Source organism: Balaenoptera borealis (assembly GCF_965194805.1).
Source record: "Balaenoptera borealis genome assembly, chromosome: 6".
In the NCBI taxonomy this organism is placed as follows: Eukaryota; Metazoa; Chordata; class Mammalia; order Artiodactyla; family Balaenopteridae; genus Balaenoptera; species Balaenoptera borealis.
Window position 1 is genome coordinate 43,399,747 of NC_138863.1, and position 25,248 is coordinate 43,424,994.

A 25,248-nucleotide genomic window follows, 5' to 3' on the forward strand; every position below is an offset into this window, starting at 1 on the left:
TTCAATAAATACAAGCCATTACTGTTACTATTATCATTAATGCTATTACTGTAAAAGATCATAATTTGCGGTAAGCAGTTAAGGAAGGGAAAACATTTGTCAATATATCTCTGAGACAATATGTTCTCAAACTTGCACATGCATATGAATCACCTGGAAAGCTTGTGAAAAATGTAGATTACTGGCTTGTTAGAGGTAAGGCCTAGGAAACTGCGTTTTTCCTAAGCTCCTGGGGGATTCTGACATAGCTGATCTAAGCATTTGACAGGCATGGCTTCAAGGCCTAGAATTTAAAATAAATATTAAGGCATCAAATAAGGTATTTCATTGCAGGGACTTTAACTATAGGGATAACTTTATCAAACAAATTTCAGATTTTTTTTGAATTTTAGAGTTTTATTTATTGTTTTACACAGCAGGTTCTTATTAGTTATCCATTTTATACATATTAGTGTATATATGTCAATCCCAATAGATTTTATTTTTGTTAAGGCAAAATGAAACAAGTTCACTTGCAAAACCTACTTCTAGGAGGAAACTGAATAATCAGAATCCACTTGATTGGTAAAATACAGTGTTTAGTTTTTAATAACCATTTTTACAAACTATTTAAATCTTTAGTTCCAAACAGTCCAAAAATGTCACTGTATGCTCCACTATCAAAAGAAACTAAAATAAACATCTGGACAGTGGTATGTATATTCTTTAATTATTAGATTTATTTTCTAGCAAAAATAATAGAGCCCATCTTCAATCATACAGAGAAAATTCTTTTCTGCTAGGACACAACTAAAACTCTGCAGATTCTTTCACTTTAGTTCAGGTTTTCTCAACCTCAGCACTGTGTAATTATTGTAGATTATTATTTACAGGAATTATTTACAATAACAAGTGACCTCAGAAAAATCAAACAAGTGACTAACTGCAGGGAGGGTGAAATCATTGGCTTAATGTACACATCTGGTGAACAATGTCCATGAAGATTATAAACTGAAAGGATTACTTATTCCTTTTCCTCAAAAACTATTACACAACCCAACACTTGGGATCTTTCTTGACCCAACAAGAGCATGAAAATGCTGCTTGGGCTCTTTATAATAACAAACAATGCACATTCCTGTTTTATTTGAAAAAATAATTAGCAGCAGCTGCTACTTACACAGAATTTTTAACAGAAGATACTTTACATACTGAACCCAAATATTTCAGAACTTAAAGAGCCTGAGGTCAAATGAAATATTCTGCCTTTTTTTTTTTTTTTTTTTTGGTTAAAATAAGGCATAACAATTCACTTCCACATTCCTTCATCTAATTTTTAAAAATGACTAAAACATTTTCCTGAGACTCAAAGGAAACAGCTGGACACATCTGTCAACTAGACAGCTCTGGAGTGAAAGAGAAACTTAATGCTTTAATACCATACTTACATGTGCGGGCTCAGTTCATAAAAATTTCTGTTCCTGTAATCTTCCACTTTCTCTGGTGAATAAATGGGCAATGACCGGTATGGGTTAACAGATATAACCACACTTCCAATGTATGTCTGCAAAAGAAAGAATAAAATATACCCATCTTAACATCTTAAGTCTTAATGTTGCATGGTTTCATCCTTTTAAAAACACTAGTTCTACTGCCTGACCATTCATTTTATACTTTTCAAGAACATTTCTAAAGATAGATGGTCAATAATGTTTATTCATTTTGCTGATAAATGGAGAGCACAGATTTATACATTGAAAATACCTTTCAAAATAAACCTCTAGATTAATTCATGATCCTGGATAAGACTCCTCCAAAGCCCTGTCATACTTGCCAAAAATTCTGTCACCAACCACGGCTAATTGTGAGCAAGAGCTATGCTTTCCCCGATTCCGGCTAGAACTGGTGTTTCCCTCTCTCATCTTTATCCTTTTATTTCAGTCTACAGTAACCCAGGCTTCCCCTCCTCCCTACCCATACTCATACCTATCCAATGGGGCCTTGACTTTGGCACTGTCCTTACACACACAGCCTGTCCATCTCTACAATGGGCTCCGACCACATACAATTCAATATTAGATATTCAATATCACAGTTATCGCTTGGGTATTCAAACAAAATCATTTCATGTTATAGCTAGTGGACTTTAATATCAGAATTTAAATGTACTTGCTGAAAGATAGTACATTTCATGTTGAATTTAAATTTAAGGTAGAATTTAAATGTACTCTCAGAGGGATCAATGTTCCTATTTTAACAGACAGTAACGCTCTCACACTGCAAACCAGAACACTAGTTATCTTCCTTTCCATTTCGATCTTAAATTCCTGGCAGCAAGAGCAGTGTTGGTTTAGGTCATTTTGTACAAAGACTAGCGCAATGCCACAAGCAAAAGTCACTTAACTGTAACTCATCTTAGCTCCATTTTTCCTTTCAGTTTCAACATTATAAAGATGGCTGGTGGGGGGGAAGGGGGGTGCTAACAAACATATGTCAGTGATAAAAAGTTTTCTTAATAAAAAGGTGAAAAAAAAGAAAGGAAAGGAGAAAGAAAAAAGTCACTTCCAACTTCCCCACCTTTCCAGGGTCATGTAACAAAAGGTGACATTTTTAGAGCAACAAGTTTTTCCAGTATTGTCACCACTGGATTCAAGGAGATTGTCAGATCAAACAGAATAGAAAACAGAACAGTAGAAATGTTCTGATTTTTTTTTCAAAACATGGGTCACAATTATTTTAATTATAAAACTTTTTAAATTATAAGACTTTTTTCCCCCAACCTGGAAAACTGAACAGGTCATTTTTATACGTATTTTCATCCTATAAGCATACAATCTTAGCAAGAGTACATAAGACTGCTGCTGTAAAGAAAAACTCTCAGCTCCCATGCAATCAGGGTGTCTATTTCTGACACCCTAGCACTAAGGACCCGACAAATCTGGCCTGACAAGCAACGAGTCCAAGTGTCTTAACTCATTCCATTTAGGTAAGACTCTTCCAAAAAGGTTTCTTCACAGTCCAACCCACCTGGGCAAGTAGATGGGAGATGCTAGAGACTGAATAACTGTCTGAACAGCTTATAACTAATAGACTAGAATTACTTAGATTGGTAGATATGAGAATACAATAATTGATTTATTCCTTTAATATCCGTTGATTGAAAGATCAGCCTTCTTTAGTAGAAAAGTACATGAATCTCCCTTTTTAAGGTAGTTTCTTGAATACAATAATTAAAATACATATTTGCTGTTAGCAGAGAAACCAGTTACCAAGTTGCTCTTTAAAACCAAATTTCACGGCGGCTAAATTCTTGATAAAAATCTGCCTGTGTGGCATTCTTGCATGGAGAACAAACTCAGCTGCCACAAACCCAAAATCAAAAGCCACACTGCTAAGCTTTAAATTTCTCTTTGTTACTCGTGACTTTTATACATACTGAATTGTGTGTGCTTTTCCCCCCAGCTGTTTTCTTATCACCTAGAACAGGGCTGGCCCATGAATAATGTCCCATAAATATTTAACTGAATGACTAATATGCACAGGATCCATTCATCACTAAGAACATGGATGGTACAAACCACTTTCACACAACTATTCTTCTGTTGAAATATAATACCGAGTACACTGCCATACACTGCCTAATATTTTATTAAACCTATACGCCACGTGTAACCACCGAACAAACCCTTAAACTATATCCTTCCACCCTCGGGTTCCTTGTCCGACTGTGGTAGACAGTTTGCAAAGATGGCTGGAACAATTCCTACCACCCCTATATGCAAAACCTCTGAAATTTGACTCTGCCACTCCTTCTATCAAGAGACAGAGTTTATCCTCCACCCCTTCAATCTGGACTTGTCTATGTGACTGATTTGACCAAAGGGACATTATAAGATGAGATACAAGCAGGGGCTTGAGCATTTGTGTATTAGGATGTTGCCCCTCCCCCGCCCTTATGACTGACGCTAGAAGCCATGATGCAAATGAACTTGAGCTAGCCTGTTGGAGAGGTCACACAGAAAGACAAGGGCCTGAACTACACAGCCTGACAACCATCAGACACATGAGTGAGGCCATTCTAAACCATCCAGCCTCTGTTAGGCCACCGAATGCCTAAAGCCACATTCACGATCCCAGGTGAGACCAGCAGAAGTCACACCAAGCTGAACTCAGCCTATATTGCTATCCCAGAGAATTGTGTGCAAATAGATGGTCGCTACTTTATGCAATTAACTGGGGTTGGGGGTTACACAGCGACAATTACCTTACCGATACACCAACACGGCTCAACACGTAAGAAAAAGGGCCAAGCAGGACAAGGTTTATCAATCTGAATAAGCAAACAGTAAAGGAAACTGTGCTCTCCCTCTCCATTCCACTTTATATGTTTCAGATATGCATCCTCTAATCTTGAACTCCTAGTAGGTTTGTCCTGTACTGTGATACATGCCCTTGCTGTTTATGGGTTTCTTCCTTGAAGGTTCTATGTGCATTAGTCAAAGATTTAAATAGTCCCACATCTGCCAACAGAATAACTCAAATGTTCATAGTCACAAGCCTCCTTTCTCTGAGACACAAAAGATACTCCTGGAAGCAGCTGATAGGCTGGGTGGAGTTTACAATCCTATTCCAGTTTTAGGCAGCTGTCTACTCTACATTCAAGTAACTGCAATAACAAATTAAACCTCCTTTCCAGGGAGCAGAAAAATAGTGACCAGACAGTTCATTTTTACATCAATTAACATTTGGACTTATCAATGACATACATTTGTCCCTCAGTATCCCTGGGGGATTGGTTCCAAGACCACCTGCAGAGACTGACCAAAATCCAAGGATGCTCAAACAAGGATGCCTTCTATAAAACAGCATAGTATTTGCATGTAATCTACACACATCTGCCCTCCCGTGTACTTTAAATCATCTCTAGACTACTTATAATACCTTATACAATGTAAATGCTATGTAAATAATTGTTGGCTCATGGCAAATTCAAGTTTTGCTTTTTGGAACTCTCTGGAATATTTCCCATGAATATTTTTGATTTGTGGTTGGTTGAACCTGTGGATGAGGAACCCATAGACCAAGGGCTGACCGTACTTCATTATTTTTTTAACAAGAAACTGTATACAATTTAAAGTCAGTATTTTCTTATTGCATCATGCTCTAAAAAGGATCCTAAACTAAATCATTAAGTAACCACTGGAATAAAGAAGTTGGAGGTAAGACACAGTTTCTTAAACTTAAGTATGTGCATAAAAGAGCTGGGCATTATGTGTCCTTTTTATTCTGAATATGCCAAGGAGAAAAATACCCAAAAAACAAAAGAAAGAAAAGCATTGTAAACCTTTACAAAAGGGAGCAGCAAAGAGGATCCGCCTCTTGCCCCCTAGAATTCCACTCACTTACTCAACTGGAAATAATAGGGAGGTATGTACTGGGTCCAGCTCCAACGAGCTACTGCGGACTCGGATGGTGCCAGTGAGAGAGCCCACAGAAGGCCTCCAGCAGCTTAGCTCATCCCCGCCAGACCACTTCTGGGCTGCGCTCACATTCTACCTGGTCCCTATGTCCCAAATGGCTCACAGAGCAACTCCTACTGGAATCCGGAGCCTGCTCTTCTAATAGGCTGATCACACCAAAAAGGCCTCCTTTCTCATAATGGCAAAGACTACTTACCAATTAGGTTCTATCTACCTTCTCCAACAGAGACAAGTCTGGCTCTCATGACCCTCGATGGATGGATGGATGGATGTGCTCAATCAATGTACTTATTTACTCAGTGGAAACAACCTCCTAGCCATCCCGGCCATCCTAGTTCACTACCTCCATGCTCCGGGCCCACAGCACCGCAAGTCCTGAAGCGTGCACACCACCCTGACAACAGAAGGCCGCCTCCACTCTCACCACCCTGCGGAACCAGCCTCTGACATCTAGGAGGCGAAAGGGAAGGGAAGGGAAGGGAAGGGAAGGGAAGGGAAGGGTAGGGAAGGGAAGGGAAGGGAAGGGAAGGGAAGGGGACAAGAAGAAAAGGAAAAGGGAAGAGGGAAAGGAAAGGCTCTACCTTTCTACAAATGGCATATTCAATTAACAAGTTTATCTTTCACTTCTCAAGGGCAGACATTAAACCAAGAATGTACAAACACTCCTAAGTCAAAACAATCCCTGTCTTCATATTTCAGATATCTCTAGAATTCCAGAACAGATGCCTTGTGAATAACCAAATAATACTCGAGTGCTCCTACTGTGATTACAGTGAAAACTGAAGTTTTTTTTTGGAGGATGGTCATCCAGCAACCGCCACTCTCCAGACCACAATCCAGAAGCCAGAGGAAAGGTCCCTGACAGATACATAACCCAAGGACCACGCATTTCATTCTATAAGAAAGTTCTTCCAGAGCCCCATCCTCAGAGATTCTATTTCAATGGTCGGGAGAAGGGTCAGGCATCTGCGTCTCGTACAGTCTCCCCAGAAAAAGAAACGTGTAACCAGAGTTAAAAACCACTGCTTGTGGCCTTCACCCTCAGGGCTCACAGGACCAGGTTTTACTTTCAAATGCAGCAACCACGCTAGTGTCACTGTTGGCCTATCTTCTATTTTACCTTCCCCTTTAAGTTGTCCTATGTAATTAATTCTGTGAACATTTCAAAAACAAAAGAAAATTCTTCTAGCTACCCTTTCATTTCAGCCACATTTATAATAAACTTGGCATATGGCATCTCAGCACACTACAGAGAAACAGCGGAAACAACTGTAAATTGGGGCCTTCTCATGGCAGTATGTTTCAAATGTTTGACTATGACTCACTGTAAAAAATAAAATTTTCATCACAACCAAGTATGTGTGTTTGAGTGTATATTTACATACACATATGTGTATACATATGTATGAAATAAGTTTCACAAAATCATAAATATCATGTGCAATGGACTGATATCCTTTGTTCAATTCTATTCATTACAAAATGTTTTAAAACTGGTCCTAACCCACTAAATGGTTTTCATCACTTAATGGCTGAAGCTTGCAGTTTAAAAAATACTGCCACAGAGCACTTCTTAATCTTTTTCTAGTTGTTGATGGCTTTGAGAGGCCAATGAAAGCTATGAACCTTCTCCCCCCAAAAAACACACGTATAATATGCACATAAAAGTTTGCATACAGTTGAAATACCAGGTTAAAAGCTCCCACCCTAAGCAAAGAAACAACGGCCACTAATGGAAAAAGAGACAGAAAAAGGATAAAAAAGAGAGACAGAGAAGCAAAGAAAGGAGTAAGAAGTGATCAAAATAATTCTAAAAGTATAAAAATGAAGAGTTGTTTAGAATAAGAGCCAACAGCTCAGTTCAGTGGGCCCTGAGTGCCTCATTACAGCACTGAGTCAGAACACAGCCTAACAATCAAGGGACAAAATGAGAGAGACAGTATTCTGTTTCCGACGACAAAGACATATGCAATACATTTTGGAAAGATATCTAACCAAAAACACTTTTTTCAAGTTAAATAGTGAAGCACAGTTTTAATATTTTGTGCATCTCCATTATGCAGTACTGTACACTCATTCCTCCACAATGCCAGGTAAACGAAACGTTAGTGCACAACAAAAAAGTCACAAGAGGGCTTCCCTGGTGGCGCAGTGGTTGAGAATCTGCCTGCCAATGCAGGGGACACGGGTTCGAGCCCTGGTCTGGGAGGATCCCACATGCCGCGGAGCAAGTAGGCCCGTGAGCCACAATTACTGAGCCTGCGTGTCTGGAGCCTGTGCTCCGCAACAAGAGAGGCCGCGATAGTGAGAGGCCCGCGCACTGCGATGAAGAGTGGCCCCCGCTTGCCACAACTAGAGAAAGCCCTCGCACAGAAACTAAGACCCAACACAGCCATAAATAAATAAATAAATACTTAAAAAAAAAAAAAAAAAAAAAGTCACAAGAGTTTCACATCTTTCATATCATAGTTCTTCCCAGGGCAACATTAAGATCTTAAGAAGCCCTAACCCTGAAAGTTTATATTTCAACGAAATTGAAAATAAAATTATAACTAAACCATAAAATACACATAAGGAATTCCTATAATGACTTCTTTTCACCATAATGAGAACTTGGAGGCTTCTCTCCAAATATCAAATTCTTCCAAAATATTTTTAAAGCCCCTGCTCTGTTGAGACTCTAACTAGGTATCCCATCTGCCTATCTACCAGCTTCTTATTTTCTTCAGAACGACTTTTAGCGATTTGTTTACAGTCACTGCAGTTTCTTAAAAACTCATCCCCACGGTTATTAAAGTTCTGATATATAATACACACTCTGAAGCACCTTTTTACTGAACTCTTCCTAAATCCCCATGAGATAGAAATGAAGTCTCCATTTCAATGTCCATAACAATGGAGCACAAAGAAGTTAAGTGGTATGACCACATTATCTAACAAAAGTGGAATCAGGACAAGGAGCCAAGAATCTGTTCTCTTTTCATTAGAGCACACAAGCCATGCTGTCAGGCCTGGAAAGCTTTGGCAAAAAGTGGCCAGGAACACCTCAACACAGCAACTTGTGTTGTACAACGCCTTACACGGGCGTCTTCGCCTTTGTATAACAGAGAGCTACTCTGTTGGGCAGAAGCCTCCCTTTTGACTATCTGCAGAATGCTGAAATCCTTACACCACCAGGAATAAACAAAAAAGAAAGGGGGAGAAAAGATCTCCTAGTTACAGGGAAATTTTTTTATCTCAACAGAAAAGAATTTTTTTTTCAATGTTTATCCCAGCACATAAAGTTGTGCCTACCTCTTGAAGAAATGCAAGACGTTGTGTCACAATCACCCTTTAACTTCAGAGAAATGAATCAGGAAGGTGGCAATGCAACAGGTAATGTTTATTTAAATACCTTACTTAATGCTAATTATTTAGTCTAAAATGTCATCAAAAAATATTCAAGAATATGTTGGAGTTCTCCAAGTCCCAGTCTCCAAGCCATGTTTCTTTCACCTCTAAAGTAATAATAGTTCAAATCCAGGATGGATCAGGACTCAGGTAAAAATAACCCTTCACGCGGCTGCACAACCGCATTGATTTCCTTGCCTGAATTTAGGCTACAACCATTTAACAAGCAAGCAACAAATTTATCAAGAGACTTCTTTATGCAAAACATCATTTAGGCATAGTGAAAATACAGGACACTCCTGTGGCCTGTGCCCCTGGGAGACTATAATAGAGCTTAGGAGGTGAGACTTTTATATCATAAAACATAAAATTTAAGGGTTAACCACCGTAGACACAAAAACAGAGGAAACAGGATTTAAGTGATTCTTAGCTAAATGAGTGCATTAGTCTTCTTTCTTTTCTTACTGCCTAAAGGAGTGCTTTGGGTTTAAACGAAGGAAAGGTCACTATCAACTGCAGAGGTCCAAGAATGCTCCAGAGAAGTCACAGAATTTGGGCAGGTCTAAAAGGACGGGCAAGATTCGGATAAAGTAACATTCCACCAAAGAGCAGCATATGAGAGTCCGGTTTTTAGGTCATAGCTGAACCCTGCCCTTTTTAAAAAATTTTTGCTAGGATAGTTGTATTCTTCAAAATGTATTTTTTTAAAGTATGAATTGCTAGAGACTCAAAGCAGATATCTGTACACCCAGGTTCAACTGTAGCACTGTTCACAACTGCCAAAAGGTAGAAGTAACACAAGTGCCCACTGACGGATGAATGGGTAAACAGAGTATGGTGTACAGATACAAGGGAATATTATTCAGCCTTAAAAAAAAAAAAAAGGAAATTCTACACAGGCTATAACATGGATTAAAACATGGACAGCAGCCTAAAGGCCCACCCAACCACATTTCAGACACAGGGGATGAAACAGCTTGCCTCAAGCAAAGACCTCCTGTGAGTAATAGCTTAGAAAGTAAGACTGGAATCAAATTTCAGACAGCCTCAAATGTCAGAGAGAGGAGTCTGAGCTTCAGTCTGAGAGCAGTTTTGAAGTAAAAGTCAGTGTGTGGGGTGAGGGGGTTAGATGATGAAACTGACTGAACTTGAACCCAAGTCATCCTGACTTAAGTGTTTTTGAGCTCTTTGCTCACAGTCTATGTCATACAGTATGACAAGGCTTCAAATGTATTTGAAATATTGTGTAAACCTTAGCTCCAAGTTATCTGGCAAAGTTTTTCAGTTTTGTGTGAACCTGGGCACATTACTGAACCTCTCCAAATCCCAGTTTCATTATCTGGACAAGGAGGACGATACTGGTTCCTCCTGTCTAATCTGAGGATTAAATGAGATTGTGTGTTAAAGCACGAACCACCTGACACATAGCAAGCATCTCATAAATATTACCTACTGTGAGTTTGGCTCTACTGGAATTTTTGGCCACAGTAAATAGCCAAATCAGGACTCAAAAGCCTACAATACATGTTAGTATCTCAGCTAAGTTCATGCAGGAGTCCTATGATGCTGAAGTCTTACCAAATGCTCTTTGTATACAGGGAATGGATGAGTTATCAGAGGGGCACATGAGGTACGTACGGTCTTAATGAAGCTAGTAGGAAAAGCCTGGGATACTGAGAAAACGGCTATACAAGACAAGCTGGTGGAATCTTCAGAAATGACAACATGCTATTCACTTCACACAGAGGAATTTACCCTCTTCTTGGGTCTCGGATCCTGGGAATTTGATCACAAGGCATCAAGACATTATGTATCGCAGCATTTTTAATTTAGACATCTGTAAGATTTCCCAAATTCCCCTGAAGAGGGCTTTTGTCTTAATTGGTTTTTTAAAGACACAGTTTGGTCTACCATACGCTCTGGTTGGTTTTTCAGACACAGTTCAAAATTGTGAAAAACTGCCTAAGTGAAAAATTATAAACATAAGGTCAATTAACCAATTTAGGCTTCTATCTGGGTCTTAAATCTAAAACAGTGGAATTCAGACATACACCTCACACCCCCATCTAAGAACAGATTTGTGATACATATAACCAATAATGACAGCCTAATTTTCACAGAGGAAGAAACTAAAGGCATTAGAAGGTTTCAAAGACTTGCCCAAGGTCTCACAAGTAGTGGCAGGGGCAGTTTCACGCCAAAGCTCTACACCAAGGTCTGTGATGCAAGAATAGAGAAGTATGATTTGTCAGGCTCTGTCAGCTGCTGGGCAAAGAGATGCCCTCAAGTTACATCAAGTACTGAAGGTTTTACTGTGATAATCACATACCCAGGAACCCCCTGAAGAACCCATTACCGAGCTACAAGAAAAGCTGGGACCCAAAAGTGAGTATGCATGGCTGTGAGGCCACATTATGGAACAAAGCAACACAAGTTTGTGAAGACTTCCTTTCCAGTCCCACTATCAATGTGCTCATCCCCTGCTCATGTTTCTGCTTCCTCTGGGCCTGCTACTGACTGGTCTTCTCACTTTCTACTCCAAAGCTAGCCTGTTGCAAAGACTCTTATTCACAGTCTCTGCCTACACGTGGCCCATCATGGCCTCACCACATCATGACTGCTGGCATCTGCTTCTGTTGATATTTTATTTTTTTTCAGTATTTCTCAACTCAAAGTTTGAGGAGAGATTCAAGCCCTATTCATCTTTTTAGCTATGCTGTGCTAAATCACTGGCCTTAGATCAGGCAAGCTTGTCAGGCATGGTCCCTGGCAGTCTAGTCTGAGACATGCCTTAACTACCATCATATTATAATCCTTTGTTCCTGTGCTGCCAGTCATTTCAGACTATGAATTAAAGAACTATATATGAGTTCCATGCCACGCCGAAACACCGGCTAAAAATATCACCTCGGGCAGCCTTTATTTCAGAGCAGGATAACACAATACTACCTTATCTTCGTTCAAGTATAAACTCTGTAAGGAACAAGTATTTTCCAAATATGTATCATTCTCCAGACCTAATAAGAGGCTCTTAACTAAGGTACAGAGAGGTCCTGTGTTACAGCTATGCTACCAGCTACAAGTCTTGAAAATAATATTATGCGGCTAATTGAAAGTAGTAATCCAACAAAAATGAAATCTGTGTAATGAATACCAAAGTAGGAGGGGGTAGGGAAAACGGGAGGGAGGGGAGAAGCAACGAGAGAGTCAGGGAAGGAGAGAGAGAGAAAATTCTAATTATAAGAAAAGCTCAGGGTCTGAAATCTTGAAGAAAAGTCATGCTGGGTTTCCAAGTTTTTCAGATGGTCATGGCCCAGAACAGGTACTCCATTCCAACTATATGTCAAGCACCGGGCTAAAATGCCCCTTAATCTCCAAAACAACTATACAAGATAAGCATCATGACACCTATTTTACAGATGAGAGAACTGACCCTCAATTACTTCAATGGTCACAGTGGTTGTGAGTGACCAAGATACAACCTTGGTCTCTCTGCCAAAGGCCCATGCCTTGCTCAATACACCACAACAGAGTTGGATGCACAAAACAGCCTCTCTTTAGAAATTAGGATTATCATTAATACTTATCTGTACTATAGATGTAAGAGCAGAAAGAGATGTGTGTGTAGAGGGGAGGGCTGAATCAGCTGCATGAATTAGCCACAGGCTCTTGTGGTGAATTGCTTCTTCCTCCTCTACTCTGTGCTTTTTTTTTTTTTTTCGGGCTGTGCCCTGCGGCACGCAGGCTTTTAGTTCCCCAACCACGGATCAAACCTGTGTCCCCTGCAGTGGAAGCGCGGAGTCTTAATCACTGGACCACCAGGGAGGAAGTCCCTCTACTATGTGCTCTTAAAGGTAAAGGACCTTGTGCAGCTATCAGTCACCTGCCATCCAGTGAACAGGATGAAAACTCATCTCCTCCCAAGATCGTCTCCCACCTTCCAGAGAGGAACACACCATCCTAACGGTTGCTATCACTTGTCTTTGACTAGAGAGCACCTAGGACTTTAGAACTGAATGCCCTTGTTCCCTGTCACACTAGTTCACTGCACTGTTGAATGCTAACTCAACATGTGGCAGGAATACGGATTATCACTTCAATTATTCGTCTGGGTTGTTGAGGCTGCCTTGCTCCAAAACCTATACACTCTTCCATATCATACTCAGTTATGTTGAACAGCACTTTGTAGGCTGAGAATGCTTCCCTATTAGCGGTATCACTGATGCACATGGTAACTGCGTAAACTTAGCAGGACCATTATTAAGAGCATGAACTACAGAGCCAGACTTCCTGGATATGAATCCCAGCTCCATCACCTACTCGCTGGGTGACCTTGGACAGATTACTTAGCCTTTCTGAGCCTCAGTTTCCTCATATGTAAAATGAAGATAATTTGAAAACCTACAGTGCATAGGACTCTAGTAAAACTTAAATAAACAAGTACATGTAAAGTGCTTAGAATAGCATATTGTACCAATAAGGACTGAATATGTGTTAACTGTCATTGTTTATCATTTTACCAATAAGAAAACAGGCTCCTAGGAGTTAAAGTACTTGTTCCAGGTCTCATAGATGGTAAGTAACAGAGCCAGGACTGGAGCTCAGGTCTTTGCTTCCTAGTACCCACCACACTGCCACCAAAAGATGCCACCTCTGCAGACCTGAAGTTGGGCCTTAATTTCCTCCGAATTGAACTTCAAGTATGGCTTCAATCAGAACATTTAAATTAATATATTATAAATATTATTCAAATATATCAAGTACTATATAGTGCCTGCATGAACTCCCTAAGCTTGGCAGATAACAGATAAACTCGTGCCATTTTGCAAGTTCTAAGAGGAAGAATTTTTCCAATCACCAAAGGTTTTAAGGGAGCTTGGACAGGTTGAAACTGGCAAGCTTTTACCAAAAATGATTGTTTTGAAAAGTATTACAAAACTGTCCAAGAGATAGACTGTGCTCCGAAACTAGACACAACAGCCTCATGATCTGCTGTAGTTCCCCAGCTCTATCTAGCCCCCTAACGCTGTGACTCCATTCCAAAAACCAAAGCTACACTCTTGAAAACACACACAATTTGTTCTCCATGTTTCCTTAATTGTCCACCTTTTCAACGACCCACGCAGGCTGAGTCTGCATTTGGTGAACCCCTCATACACAGTCAAGTCTAGGCATTTCATTTCACCAGCTCAGGAGTCTGTCTTCCTTCCCCTACTTAGTCAAGGTGGGAGAGGAGGTGGCATTAAAGAAGGTTCTTGTTTCACTCAAATTTGCTGGGCCTGGGTTCTCTGGGTAAAGGCCCATCCACCTAGATGAAGGAGAACCTTCTACTTCCAACTCTAAAACCAAAAAAATTTAATTTTTAATCAAATTTACATAATCTGGAAGATGACGCACCCAACTACCATTACTTCTGGAAATGGGACTGGGGTACCGAGATAAGAAAATTACCTTTTTATGTTATGTTTTTTTCCCAAAAGCATTTGTTACTTGTGTAATTTTTTTAAGGCTGTAATTTTTTTAAGGCTGAGATAAGAAAATTACATTTTTATGTTATGTATCCCTATGCTATCTCATTTTTTTTTTCCAAAAGCATTTGTTACTTGTGTAATTTTTTTAAGGCTGTTTAAAGGAAATTTTAAAAAGAAAAAATTTAGAGAACATCTGGGTAGGAATAACACTAAGCTGGACATATGAGCTCCAGCCCTGCTCTCTGCCAACAGCCCCGTGAGCTTGGAAAAGGGCCGAGCCCCTAACAAGACTGCAGTCCTGGCTGACACCTTGATGACAGCCTGGTGAGACCCCAAACAGAGGACCCAGCTAAGCCATGCCTGAATGCCTGTCCCACAGAAAGAGTCAGATAATACACGTATGTTATTTTAAGTCACTAAGTTTGGGGCAATCTATTCTGCGGCAAGAGAAAACTAATACACCATTCATATTAAATTCTCAGGAATAATGTTATCCCCAAAAGGTAGGAATTTTCATGTATACAAATGAAAAGTGGTTTTGACACTTCAAATAAATATATAAATGTTAACTAGTATTTTTTTTTATGTTTACCCCATTTATTGTGCTCAGCCAGCACCCTTAAATATAATTTTGAGGCTGACTTGGGTGCATAAAAAATTTACATATTTTACTTATAATCTCATTGGTTGTTTCAAACAGTTTCCAAATTATTTTTTCCTGTGTTTCCACAATATAACTGTTTATTCTAAAAGAAGCTCTAAAGGGTCACAAAACTTACTGAATCTTCAGCTCAGAAGGGCTATTCTTAGCAGTACTAGTTGTCCTCTGAGCGTTTCATATAAAATTCTAAGTAGGAAAAGACAGAGAGCCCGAAGACCACCTCCAGCCCCGACCAAGGAACTCTTTCCTGCCTGTCCCTGAGTTAAGGCAGATAAGAGAAGCAAAGCAGGGACCCTTGGTCTACTCTCTACCTCTTATCCGAGGATATCAATATAAGCACCTTCCTTTTCTATTATTAGTCAAATAAATGTTAACTAGTATTATTTTCATTTACTTTCCAATATTTTAAACCAAATATATTGTACTTACATTTGAATATTTTTCATAAGAGTATTGGATCCCATCCTTATGGAGATCCTAATTCTACTACCAACTTCTAAAAATTAAGACAATTTTTACTAGAATTTCAAAGCAGTCACTCTTACATCTACAAGTAGTTTAACTTAAGATCCTAAAATTGGACTAATTCAGACCTCTACATCTGGATGATCCCCACCTGACAATTCAGATAGAAAACAAACTAAATCTACTCGTTAGTACCAAAAATACTTCCTGTCAGAGAATGGACACCTTGGTTCTTTAGTTTCCAAATTTGCCCTGGGCCTTGTTCTTGCTTAAATTGCAGCTTTCCTGTTCCTGAACGGAACCACAGTCCTGACCAGTCACCCTAAAAACAGAATCACATCTGGCTGGGTCTCCTGCATACCAAGTTCACATGAAATCCTGCCACCATCCCATCTGGCTGTGGACGGGGGTGGGGAGGCCAGAAGAAGCTCTGACAAAGGACAGAAAGAATACAGAAGAGCGGCGCTTAGGAATGTCACAACCAGCATTTCCCACCACTGACCCCACAGAGACTGCTGGAGCACGTCCTGCAGCTGGGCCCAGCCTGCACTGCACTTGGCCAAGAGAGAGGAATCAAAGCAAACAGTCTCTGACCCTGCGTGTTACCCCACTGGGCCAACATTCCCTCTATCTATTCTTACCTGATCCTCCTCCATCTCCAATGGAACAGCCTTCCCGCAAGGACCACATCAACATCTGGAACTGTCTCAGATTTAGAGACTCTGCCCGGCTACAGACAGGGTGTTGAACCAACTCTGGGCTTTTTAAACAAGTGTGTGAACCCAACTCAAAGCAAAGAAGACATAATCCTGAAGCATGCACTTTACTATCTTTCGTAAAAGTACTGGATCCTATTTTGATGGGGATCCTAATTCTAGTACCAACTTCTAAAAATCAAGACAATTTTTACTAGACTTTCAAAGCAGTCCTCTTAGAACTACAAGTAGTCTAACATAAGATCCTAAAATTGGACTAATTCAGACCTCTTATATCTAGATGATCCCCAACCTGACAATTCAGATAGAAAACAAACTACAACTACTTGTCAGCACCAAAAATACTTCATATTCAAAGAAGGGCTGCAAAGAGTAGAGTAGATTAAAACAAAACCATATGATATGCATTACAGAATAGAATAAAACTCTGAATGACTTTGGAAGCAAAGATTTCAAAAGTATTTCCCTAAAGTGGACAGACTTCAACTACCCACCCCAGGGACCTGTTTACTCTTCTCCTCTTTTTTTTTTTGGCCACACCATGCGGCATACGGGATCTTAGCTCCTTGACCAAGGACTGAACCTGTGCTCCCTGCAATGGAAGTGTGGCGTCTTAACCCCTGGACCGCCAGGGAAGTCCCTACTCTTCTCTACCATAAGGAGTTCTCCAGGAGAAAAGTCTTGAGAAGCATGCCTTTGGGTGCACCTGAAGCTTAGAATTCCAATCATAAATGCTTCTCATGGAACGTATCCTTCAGCATGGTAGCAACACCAATAAAACCACTTCACTATAGAATTCCCTACCAAGCCTGTGAGGGGGTTACAGCAGAGGGCCTCATCAGCATCCACTCCCCTTCCCCCTTCCTAACACGCTGACAGAGATATTTAGTAGAGTATTCAACCTACTTACACACAACCCATCTACTTTGGAAAAAACTGACCCTCCCCCAATCCTAGGAGTAGACATCATTTTCTTAAGCCATTCAGCTCATTCTGGTCACCTGGCCACAGTCAGTAGTTTGAGGAGTACGTGTGACTCATTGGCCTACCCAGAGCTTCAGGTTTAGTACGACAGGATCACCAGGGATTCCACTTCCAGATTCAGCTGGCTGGAGATACAGAGGATCACTAGGGGTTATAAATGCTCTAGAGAGTTGATAACTCTTATCTTGTGAGAACTCTGTGAAGGCAGGGACTATTTCTTACCTCTAGATACGGTGGTGAAAGCCGGGGGGTGGGGGGCAGGTTGGAAGAACAGGGTCCCCTGACCTACAGCTGGCTCACACAAGAGGCTGCAAAAGCTCTGGGTACAGCCAGAGTTCTAAAGTCTGAGCCAAGCGTCCCTCTGTTCACAGGCCCCCTTATCAACCACGGCTTCTGAACATACAAATGACTGTTCAGTATGTTTGCGTGATGGATCACTCGAGACCATCACACACTTTTATAGGATAAAGTAAAGCTATGAGACTACAACAGAGACTAAATAATAAAAAAATTTTAAAAACTGTACCTTCTCTTCCTGGGAAAGAATTACAAAACAAAGTGAAATACAAGATAGTAAAATATTGTATGTCATTAACTTGGCCTTTGCCATCAGCTGAACAATTTTAAGCAACCCAAGAAGAAAAGCAAAGAAGGAGGATTATCAGAATAAGGGCCAGAAACAGATTTCCCAAGGGTAGTATATACATCATGTGGGGTTACAAAGGTGGGGTAATCAAATTTATTGTACAGTATTTTTTAACAATTACAAAACCAATACATACTTGACTTAACAAGTCCTATAATACTGAGGTCTAAGAGAGTAATAACTCTTCCCCGTCCCCATATCCCAACCCACCCCACTAAAGTTAGCATGCCTAAATCCACCCATGCTAAAGTTAGCATGGCACTAAAGTTAGCATGGCTTTCTCTATGTTCATACAAATATACAAACATATGTACACATCCATAAACCCCCATTAAAAAAAATAAGATCATACTACACATATTACCCTATAAGCTGTTTTTTTTTTTCTTTTTTGCTTAAAATAGAGAATGCCCAATCCTCCAATATGATGTGTGTTTAAAGTTACAAAATGAAGGCACACATCTCATGGAAATGATAGTCCCAAAGTAACACGGAAAACATTAATTATATGAATATCTGGAAGCAGAAAGCAATTTTCTGCTTTTGTTTCATACCAGAAAGAACATTCCTAAAATAGTCAGAAAATAAAATCATGTAAGGCTGAAACCCAGAGAGTTAGTCTGCTAAATACTCATGAATGTTAACACTTGACATTTTGTTAAAAAGGAGATTCTTTTATTTTTAGTGGGCACAACAAATCAGGTATTTGAATGCATGTAATGTTCTACTCTCCATCCTATTCTCAATTCAGCTGAAAGTGAATTGTGCCTCTTAGAGCCAGAAAGAAAAATGATCAGCCAACGTCGGTTAGGATATATCTGATGCCTCCTATCTCCATCTCAAAGACCAATGTTTAAAGTCTGTCTTTTATTTGCTATCAGACCACATTTTCAATTAAAGCTGCAGAACCATGAGGTTTTCCCACCTGAAAACTGAACTGCTACACTTTGAGGAAAGGTGACACGGGGCCTCACTGCCAAACCAAACAACACCTCTCACCTGCTCTACAGCAATGGCGTTTTATACTTCTTCCATCTGAATCAGCAGTTTACATAACTACATCTCTTAGTTAGTTTAGTAGCCAGTTACCAAATTAATATTCCAAAGCAGTATCCATATATCTCAGGTTACTGTCAACCTCCCCCTACCTCCAACAATCAAATCAAGAAAGAATGAAAGTTCAGTTCCCAGATGGTGACTCCTATTTCATTAAGAAATTAATTATCCGGGCTTCCCTGGTGGCGCAGTGGTTAAGAATCCGCCTGCCAATGCAGGGGACACGGGTTCGAGCCCTGGTCCGGGAAGATCCCACATGCCGCGGAGCAACTAAGCCCGTGCACCACTACTGAGCCTGCACTCTAGAGCCCGTGGGCCACAACTACTGAGCCCGCGTGCCACAACTACTGAGCCCGCGCGTCTAGAGCCCGTGCTCTGCAACAAGAGAAGCCACCGCAATGAGAAGCCCATGCACCGCAATGAAGAATAGGCCCCGCTCGCCTCAACTAGAGAAAAGCCCACACGCAGCAACAAAGACCCAGTGCAGGCAAAAATAAAATAAATAAATTAAAAAAAAAAGAATTAATTATCCAAAATTATCCTTGAAACATGATCGCCTATCTGGAAAGGAAAGCTATAGGCAACATAAAATATAGCTTCGCATATAATTTTTAAAAATATGTTAGCTCCACAAAGTTATAATCAGTTACGTTCTCTCGTTTTATTTACTTATATTTCCTCCTCTTGTCCCCACACTGATAGACAGAAAAACATGAAGCATGGCCCCAGTAATCTAATTCATATCTAGACACAGATACACTACAAAATGCGGGGAAAAGAACTCAGAAGCGAGTCAGAAGCTATTAAAACTACTTCCACCCAATCCATCCGCTTCCTTCTCAGCTGCTGGTACAGGGAATCAATGCTTCATCTCCTTGGTTTAGTTAACATGTCTCTACCTGAACAGATGCAAATTTCTGTGCTTTATGCAAATTCCTGAAAAGCTATATATAAAGCATTTTTTACTCATGTTTTAAATATATTTAACAAACTTGATAGAGTAACACTATGAAATCCTTTATAAAGAATTTTTACAACATAAAATTTCTATTACTGTATATATTTATATGTTTTCATTTTTGTGTCTGACATGATACTTTTGTATAGCAGGACACGACTATTCCCAAATCTCCAGGGACCGAACACATATTCGTATCTGGTAATTTGCTCCTGTCTCTACTAACTACAAATGTTAAGAAGGTTTATGTCTTTTTTGACGGTTCACTGCCTTGCATCTTAATGAGTAGCTTCTCCAAGGTCAGGCTGCTAATCTTATGAAGGTATCCAAGAAGACGGCTGGGATTTCAAACTTCCTCCTGAATACATGTTCCTCCGAGGGCAGAACTGAGTCTTCCACTTGTTTTAGAACACCCCCGACATCCAGGGCAACACTCTGCATAGTCAGCCCTCTACAAACACCGTGTGGAAAGCAAACTCACTCGACTCTAATGCGATATTACTCACGTGCCAAATGAGCAAACCCAAAACTCTTTCTGAGGGTATAAGCAAATACCTCTGGACTCCAATAAACAAACAGAAAAAAGAGAGAAGAGTCTAAGGAAGAAAAGCCAGCTCTGTGCCACAAAATGCAAAGTCTAAACCCCCCAGATGACCTCCCATGCACACTCACATATATCTCATTGTGGTCAAAGCGTTTCTTGAGGTTGTTGATGACGGTCTCCTCATTGAGAGGTTCTAAAAGAACCATATCTCCAACTCCAATCATATTGTCCAGAAGTGACGTTTTCACCTCCATTTTGGCCATAGTCTCTTGCTGTAAGAAAGAGGGAAAGGGGGACAATTTAAATGAGCAAGATTATTTCAGATGGGTTCTTAGCACCAATGGAGAAATGAAACACTACTAGTTCCAAATGGCCCTCACCTGCCTCACCAATGTCGTAACCCGCCCCAGCCCCCACACCCGCCCCCAAAACTTACGTCAGAAGACTCTGCGGGAGCTGCAGTCACTGCCAAGCTGCTAGAAGCCCCACTTGCCAACCTGCTGCCACAAACAAACCTCCCTCCCAGTCATCAACCCAAGCAAAGTCCATCTACAGAAAGAGCCACTAGGAAGCCAGGGTCGCCGTTTTCTTCTTTAGACCATCTCCTCTCCCCAACCAGAAGTTGCAAAGCTCTAGCAAGAGAACCCAACCCACCCCTTTCCACTAGCCCTTGCCTACCAACGTCAGACTTGAACCCACAGGAACCTGCTGCCCGAAGACGGCATCCCCCAGTATTCCATGATGAAATGCAGAATGCCATTTCCCAGGAAATAATGTTTAAAAAATGATGCTAACATTTACTGAGTACTTCTGCCACATAGCAGATGCTGTATCAAGAACTTTCCATGCATTAATTAATTTAATCCTCACAACTCTATGAGGTAGGTTGTTACCATTGTCCCCATTTTAAGATAAGGAAGCTCAGAGAGATTAAGAAATCCTGCTTATGGTTAATTAGGAGTGTGTTACATTTTGTGCTAAAAGAACTTAAATCACCACTTATAACACTACACCTATGGGGAGAAATTTCATTCCAGGAGTCAACACTGACTTATAAAGAAAATAGTACACCCCACTTGAAAATCAGAGGTTGTCTATATGATATAACCTGCCAAGAGTGACCTCAATATTCTCAATGCTCATTCCAACAGACACACCGCTAGAACAGCAAAATCGAATTAACATGCAACGAACAGACCAGAAATACTAGTTTCCCTTTAGCTCAATGTGAAAGCCTACCAAGTGGAAAACACAGGCACACTGCAAAGGCAGCACTGGACTCCCACTCTAAAGTGGATGGTGCCACCCAAGAGCAGAATGTTAAATGCCCAAGACTTCAAATCTGATCACCGTCAAGAGTACTGAAATTCTTTCAACCATCTGAATTTAGGAGAGTGTGTGTGGTGTGGCGTGGTGGGGTGTGGTGTGGCGAGATGTGTGTGTGTGTGTGTGTGTGTGTGTGTGTGTGTGTGTGTGTGCGCTATGTTGCTTTCTCTAATATCATCAGGATGTAGAACTAAATTCATCTGGGCCATTCCCTCTAAATGCTTCCAATGCAGAAGTCAATTCTGTTTAACTTTAGTACACTAATACTAAATAATATTTCAGAATACTAATAAATACTCACATATATTCATGCCCCTAATACTGAGAGGGGAGTACGTTTAATTCTTTCTATGAAGGAGTCACTCAAGCATCCTATATCTTATAAAGGTCAGTCTTCTTGCTTAAGACTTAGCAATTTAAATAAATGTACTCTATTCTAGTCTAGAACATCTAGTAGGTCTCTTAGAGGCAAAAGAAACTACATTTAGTTGGGTTATTTTAAAGAGAACTGGGAAAGACTGGGAATTACATAATTCTTTATTATTAATTATTAATGATTTCTATGAATCCAAACACATTCTTTATTTCTGACCCATTAAAAAACATTTTTTTTTCAAGTGTGCACTGAAAAGCCAAAAAAAGAGACCAAGAAGAAGCAGCAAGATTCTCTCATAAACAAAAGCAACCAATAAGGAAGTATTTAATATTCAAAAGAAGAAAAACAGGGTTAACTTTTTGTTAATATGTCTTTTTTTAATTTCATACCAAGTACACCTGGAATAAATAGTCCCAGGTATCGCTAAAACCCAACAATAGTCGTACCAAGAATGGTTTCACGCACTTTGAACTAGGCCAGATCTTTCAAAATAAACCAGGTGGAGGTAGGGGTACTTGCCACTCTCTAGAGATGCAGCAGAAGCCAGGGAGACAGCTGGTCCCACGCCAAGTCCGTGGAAAGACTTGTACAGGAATAGGAACATGAGTACCCAACCTTTGTCACAATAAATTAACATTTAAATCAAATTTCAAGTTCTCAGACTCGAGAAATGCCAAAAGCACTCTAGCTGCGATGCATTACATATAATTTGGCAGATGAGGAAAGAAGGCTTAGGGATTAAGGGGGAAGTGAACCTGAGAAGAGTTTCAAAAATAACCACCTCAAACCAGCAATTTAAATTAAGCAAAGAGGCAGAATGGGAACTCTTTGCCCTGGGGTAGATTCCTGTATATAATAAAGTCTACTTATGGAAACAGCTGCAGAAAGACAACAGCTTCGTTGCAGGTAGCAATAATTAAGCAGCCAGTCTTTGTAATTAAACTTGCTTCACCATTTTTTCAAATACAAGTTTCAAGCAAGAGTATGGGTTCTAATTTTTACACTTCTATCCCAACTTTATAATCTGAAGGGCGGAAGACAGCAAAACAAATGCTGAGTTACAGGCAGTGGGTAAAAGTGAAAGACTCTGAAAATACAACTTTTGCAAATCAAAATACAGCAATAAAGTAAACCAACTGAAAAGGTGATAGCAACGTCCACTTAGTCATGCCAGCACAGTTTTGTTTCGTATCATTTTACTTTTTTAGCATCTAGGCACTTAGTGGGGAGGAAACAGTGACAGCCTTCCCCCTCATTTTCATTCTCATGGTGAAACTGGGACACTGAGAAAATGACACAGAGACATTTCCTATCTTCGCGCAAATTGACTGATTTCCCTTACCATGACTACTGTCTCCAGGCCTGGTTGGTTCACTTCGACATCTCAACGAAATTAGTCGGAATATTTTGTTCAGCCAAAAGAAACTGATTTGTTTTTTCTCTGAAAGAGCAACACTGACTACAGGAACAAATTTCAGAATCACTTGCTAACTCAAGGTTTCCACAAACTATCAGAAGAATTCATATGGGAACGTACATAGAGCACTAAGGATACTTTTTGTTTGACACATAAATGTCCACCTGCACCCTTCCCAAGACCCACAGGGGAATGAATCCACATTGTTCCAGGCAAGCCAATTTTATCCCATGCTCCGGGAAAGTAGCGTGTGATCTACACTAAGGCAATCAACACATTTCCACCTCCCAGCCACTGTAATTGATTCAGGGCTGGTCACATAACTGAGCCTGAGGCTTTGGCTTGGAATATGAGGACAAAGGTTCCATCTACCTCTGGGTGGCATGATTTACAGATGTGATACTTGGAACTTCTGTGACCATGTCTGCTTTCATGAGGGGCCTAGTCTGAGGAGGAAAACAATACATGGAGGAGGGCAGGGAAAGAAAATAACCTGATGACATCACAAACCTCTGGATCAAATTACACCTGAAGCCCATCCCACAGCTCTCAAGTTTTCAGTCACAGAAGCCAATTAATTCTCTTTATTATTTAAGCTGTTTTGAGTTGGATTTTCTATTATTTGCGACAGAAAGCATCTTACCCAATAAAAGAAGCTGGCATGAGGAAATGGAGCGCTGTCAGTAACAAGCTAAAGAGCATGGACTGGCTGAGCCAAGGCCACAGAGTGGAGGCATGAGAAGCTACTTACTATCTTAGACTGGCAAGATCACCTCTGATGCTTAATAGAGACACAGCTGATTAAACCATGGCCTGTTGTGCCTTACGACATGGACCTGTGCCTGCAACTTTCGAGAATTCGAGGGAAAAAAAACAGATGCCAGAGTATGTGTTGGCTACTTCTTAAGGATCTATGAGAAAAAGACATGCTTGCTGTGAAACCGGTCTGTCTGAAAGCCAGAGAGGAGGACATATGACGCTACTAAGTTGAGTCATTCTGCCCGGGGGCAGGGGACACAGAGAAGTCCTCTATCCCAAGCACCAACTGTTTCATCTCTACAGCCTGAAAAAGGGATTGCACTCCCACCATGAAGATGGAGCACAGGGGACGTATCACCTGCTCTACTGCTTCTTAAGCTTCTTAACTGTTCCCAGGTGGATTCCATTAACCAAGAGCTAAGGCACTCGGCAGAGCAACAAGGCCAGGTCCAATCGCCCAGAGACAAGTTCTCAGACCAAGTTCTAGGTTCAAAATCTGAGGGGCTGGTAGTATATCTGGTTTTAGTTATTACTCCATGGAAGCAGATAAACCTTGAAAGCCAACAACATTTTTAAGGGATCTACACTGCCAAAGAAGTACAGCTGACAGTGACTTACAAGTGGCTTGACTCTTTAAGACAATCAACCCCAAGACCTGCAACTCGTAAAACAAAAAACAACTGCTAAAGCATGACAAAGCCATCATCCCCAGTGCTCCACTTAGATCGGGCCACAGAAGACAATGGACAGAGGAGGTTTTCTTGAGAACCTCTGGGGAGGGGGTGGCTATGTTTTCAGCCATACGGGGAAGAGGTGCGTTATGTTGGCTGGGGCATTTTATTTTCGTAAGCCTAAGTATGGAAAGAAAGGCTTATGTGAATGTTGGGCAGCCAAAGGGGGAGCCATAGTAAACATTTGTCTTTTATTTTAAAGGGGACACCATCCAGTATACAATCCCATTCCTATTTGCACCTAATCTCCCTTTCAGGGGGCCCAGTTACCTTGCGACAAGTAATCCAG

At 40.5% G+C, this 25,248-nt stretch overlaps 1 protein-coding gene across 6 annotated transcripts in view; it reads right to left on the reverse strand.

Annotated features, from left to right (window-relative positions):
• Positions 1-25,248, reverse strand: part of MYO1B (myosin IB) — a 179,514-nt gene that overhangs the window by 127,736 nt on the left and 26,530 nt on the right. For all 6 annotated transcript variants that reach the window (XM_082397305.1, XM_082397303.1, XM_082397304.1 and 3 more), the window contains exons 2-3: positions 20,479-20,622; positions 1,428-1,543 (exon numbers count right to left, since the gene is read on the reverse strand). In XM_082397305.1, the coding sequence (XP_082253431.1) occupies positions 1,428-1,543; positions 20,479-20,613 (251 nt within the window). In that variant the 5' untranslated portion in view covers positions 20,614-20,622. The remainder of the gene's footprint in view (positions 1-1,427; positions 1,544-20,478; positions 20,623-25,248) is intronic.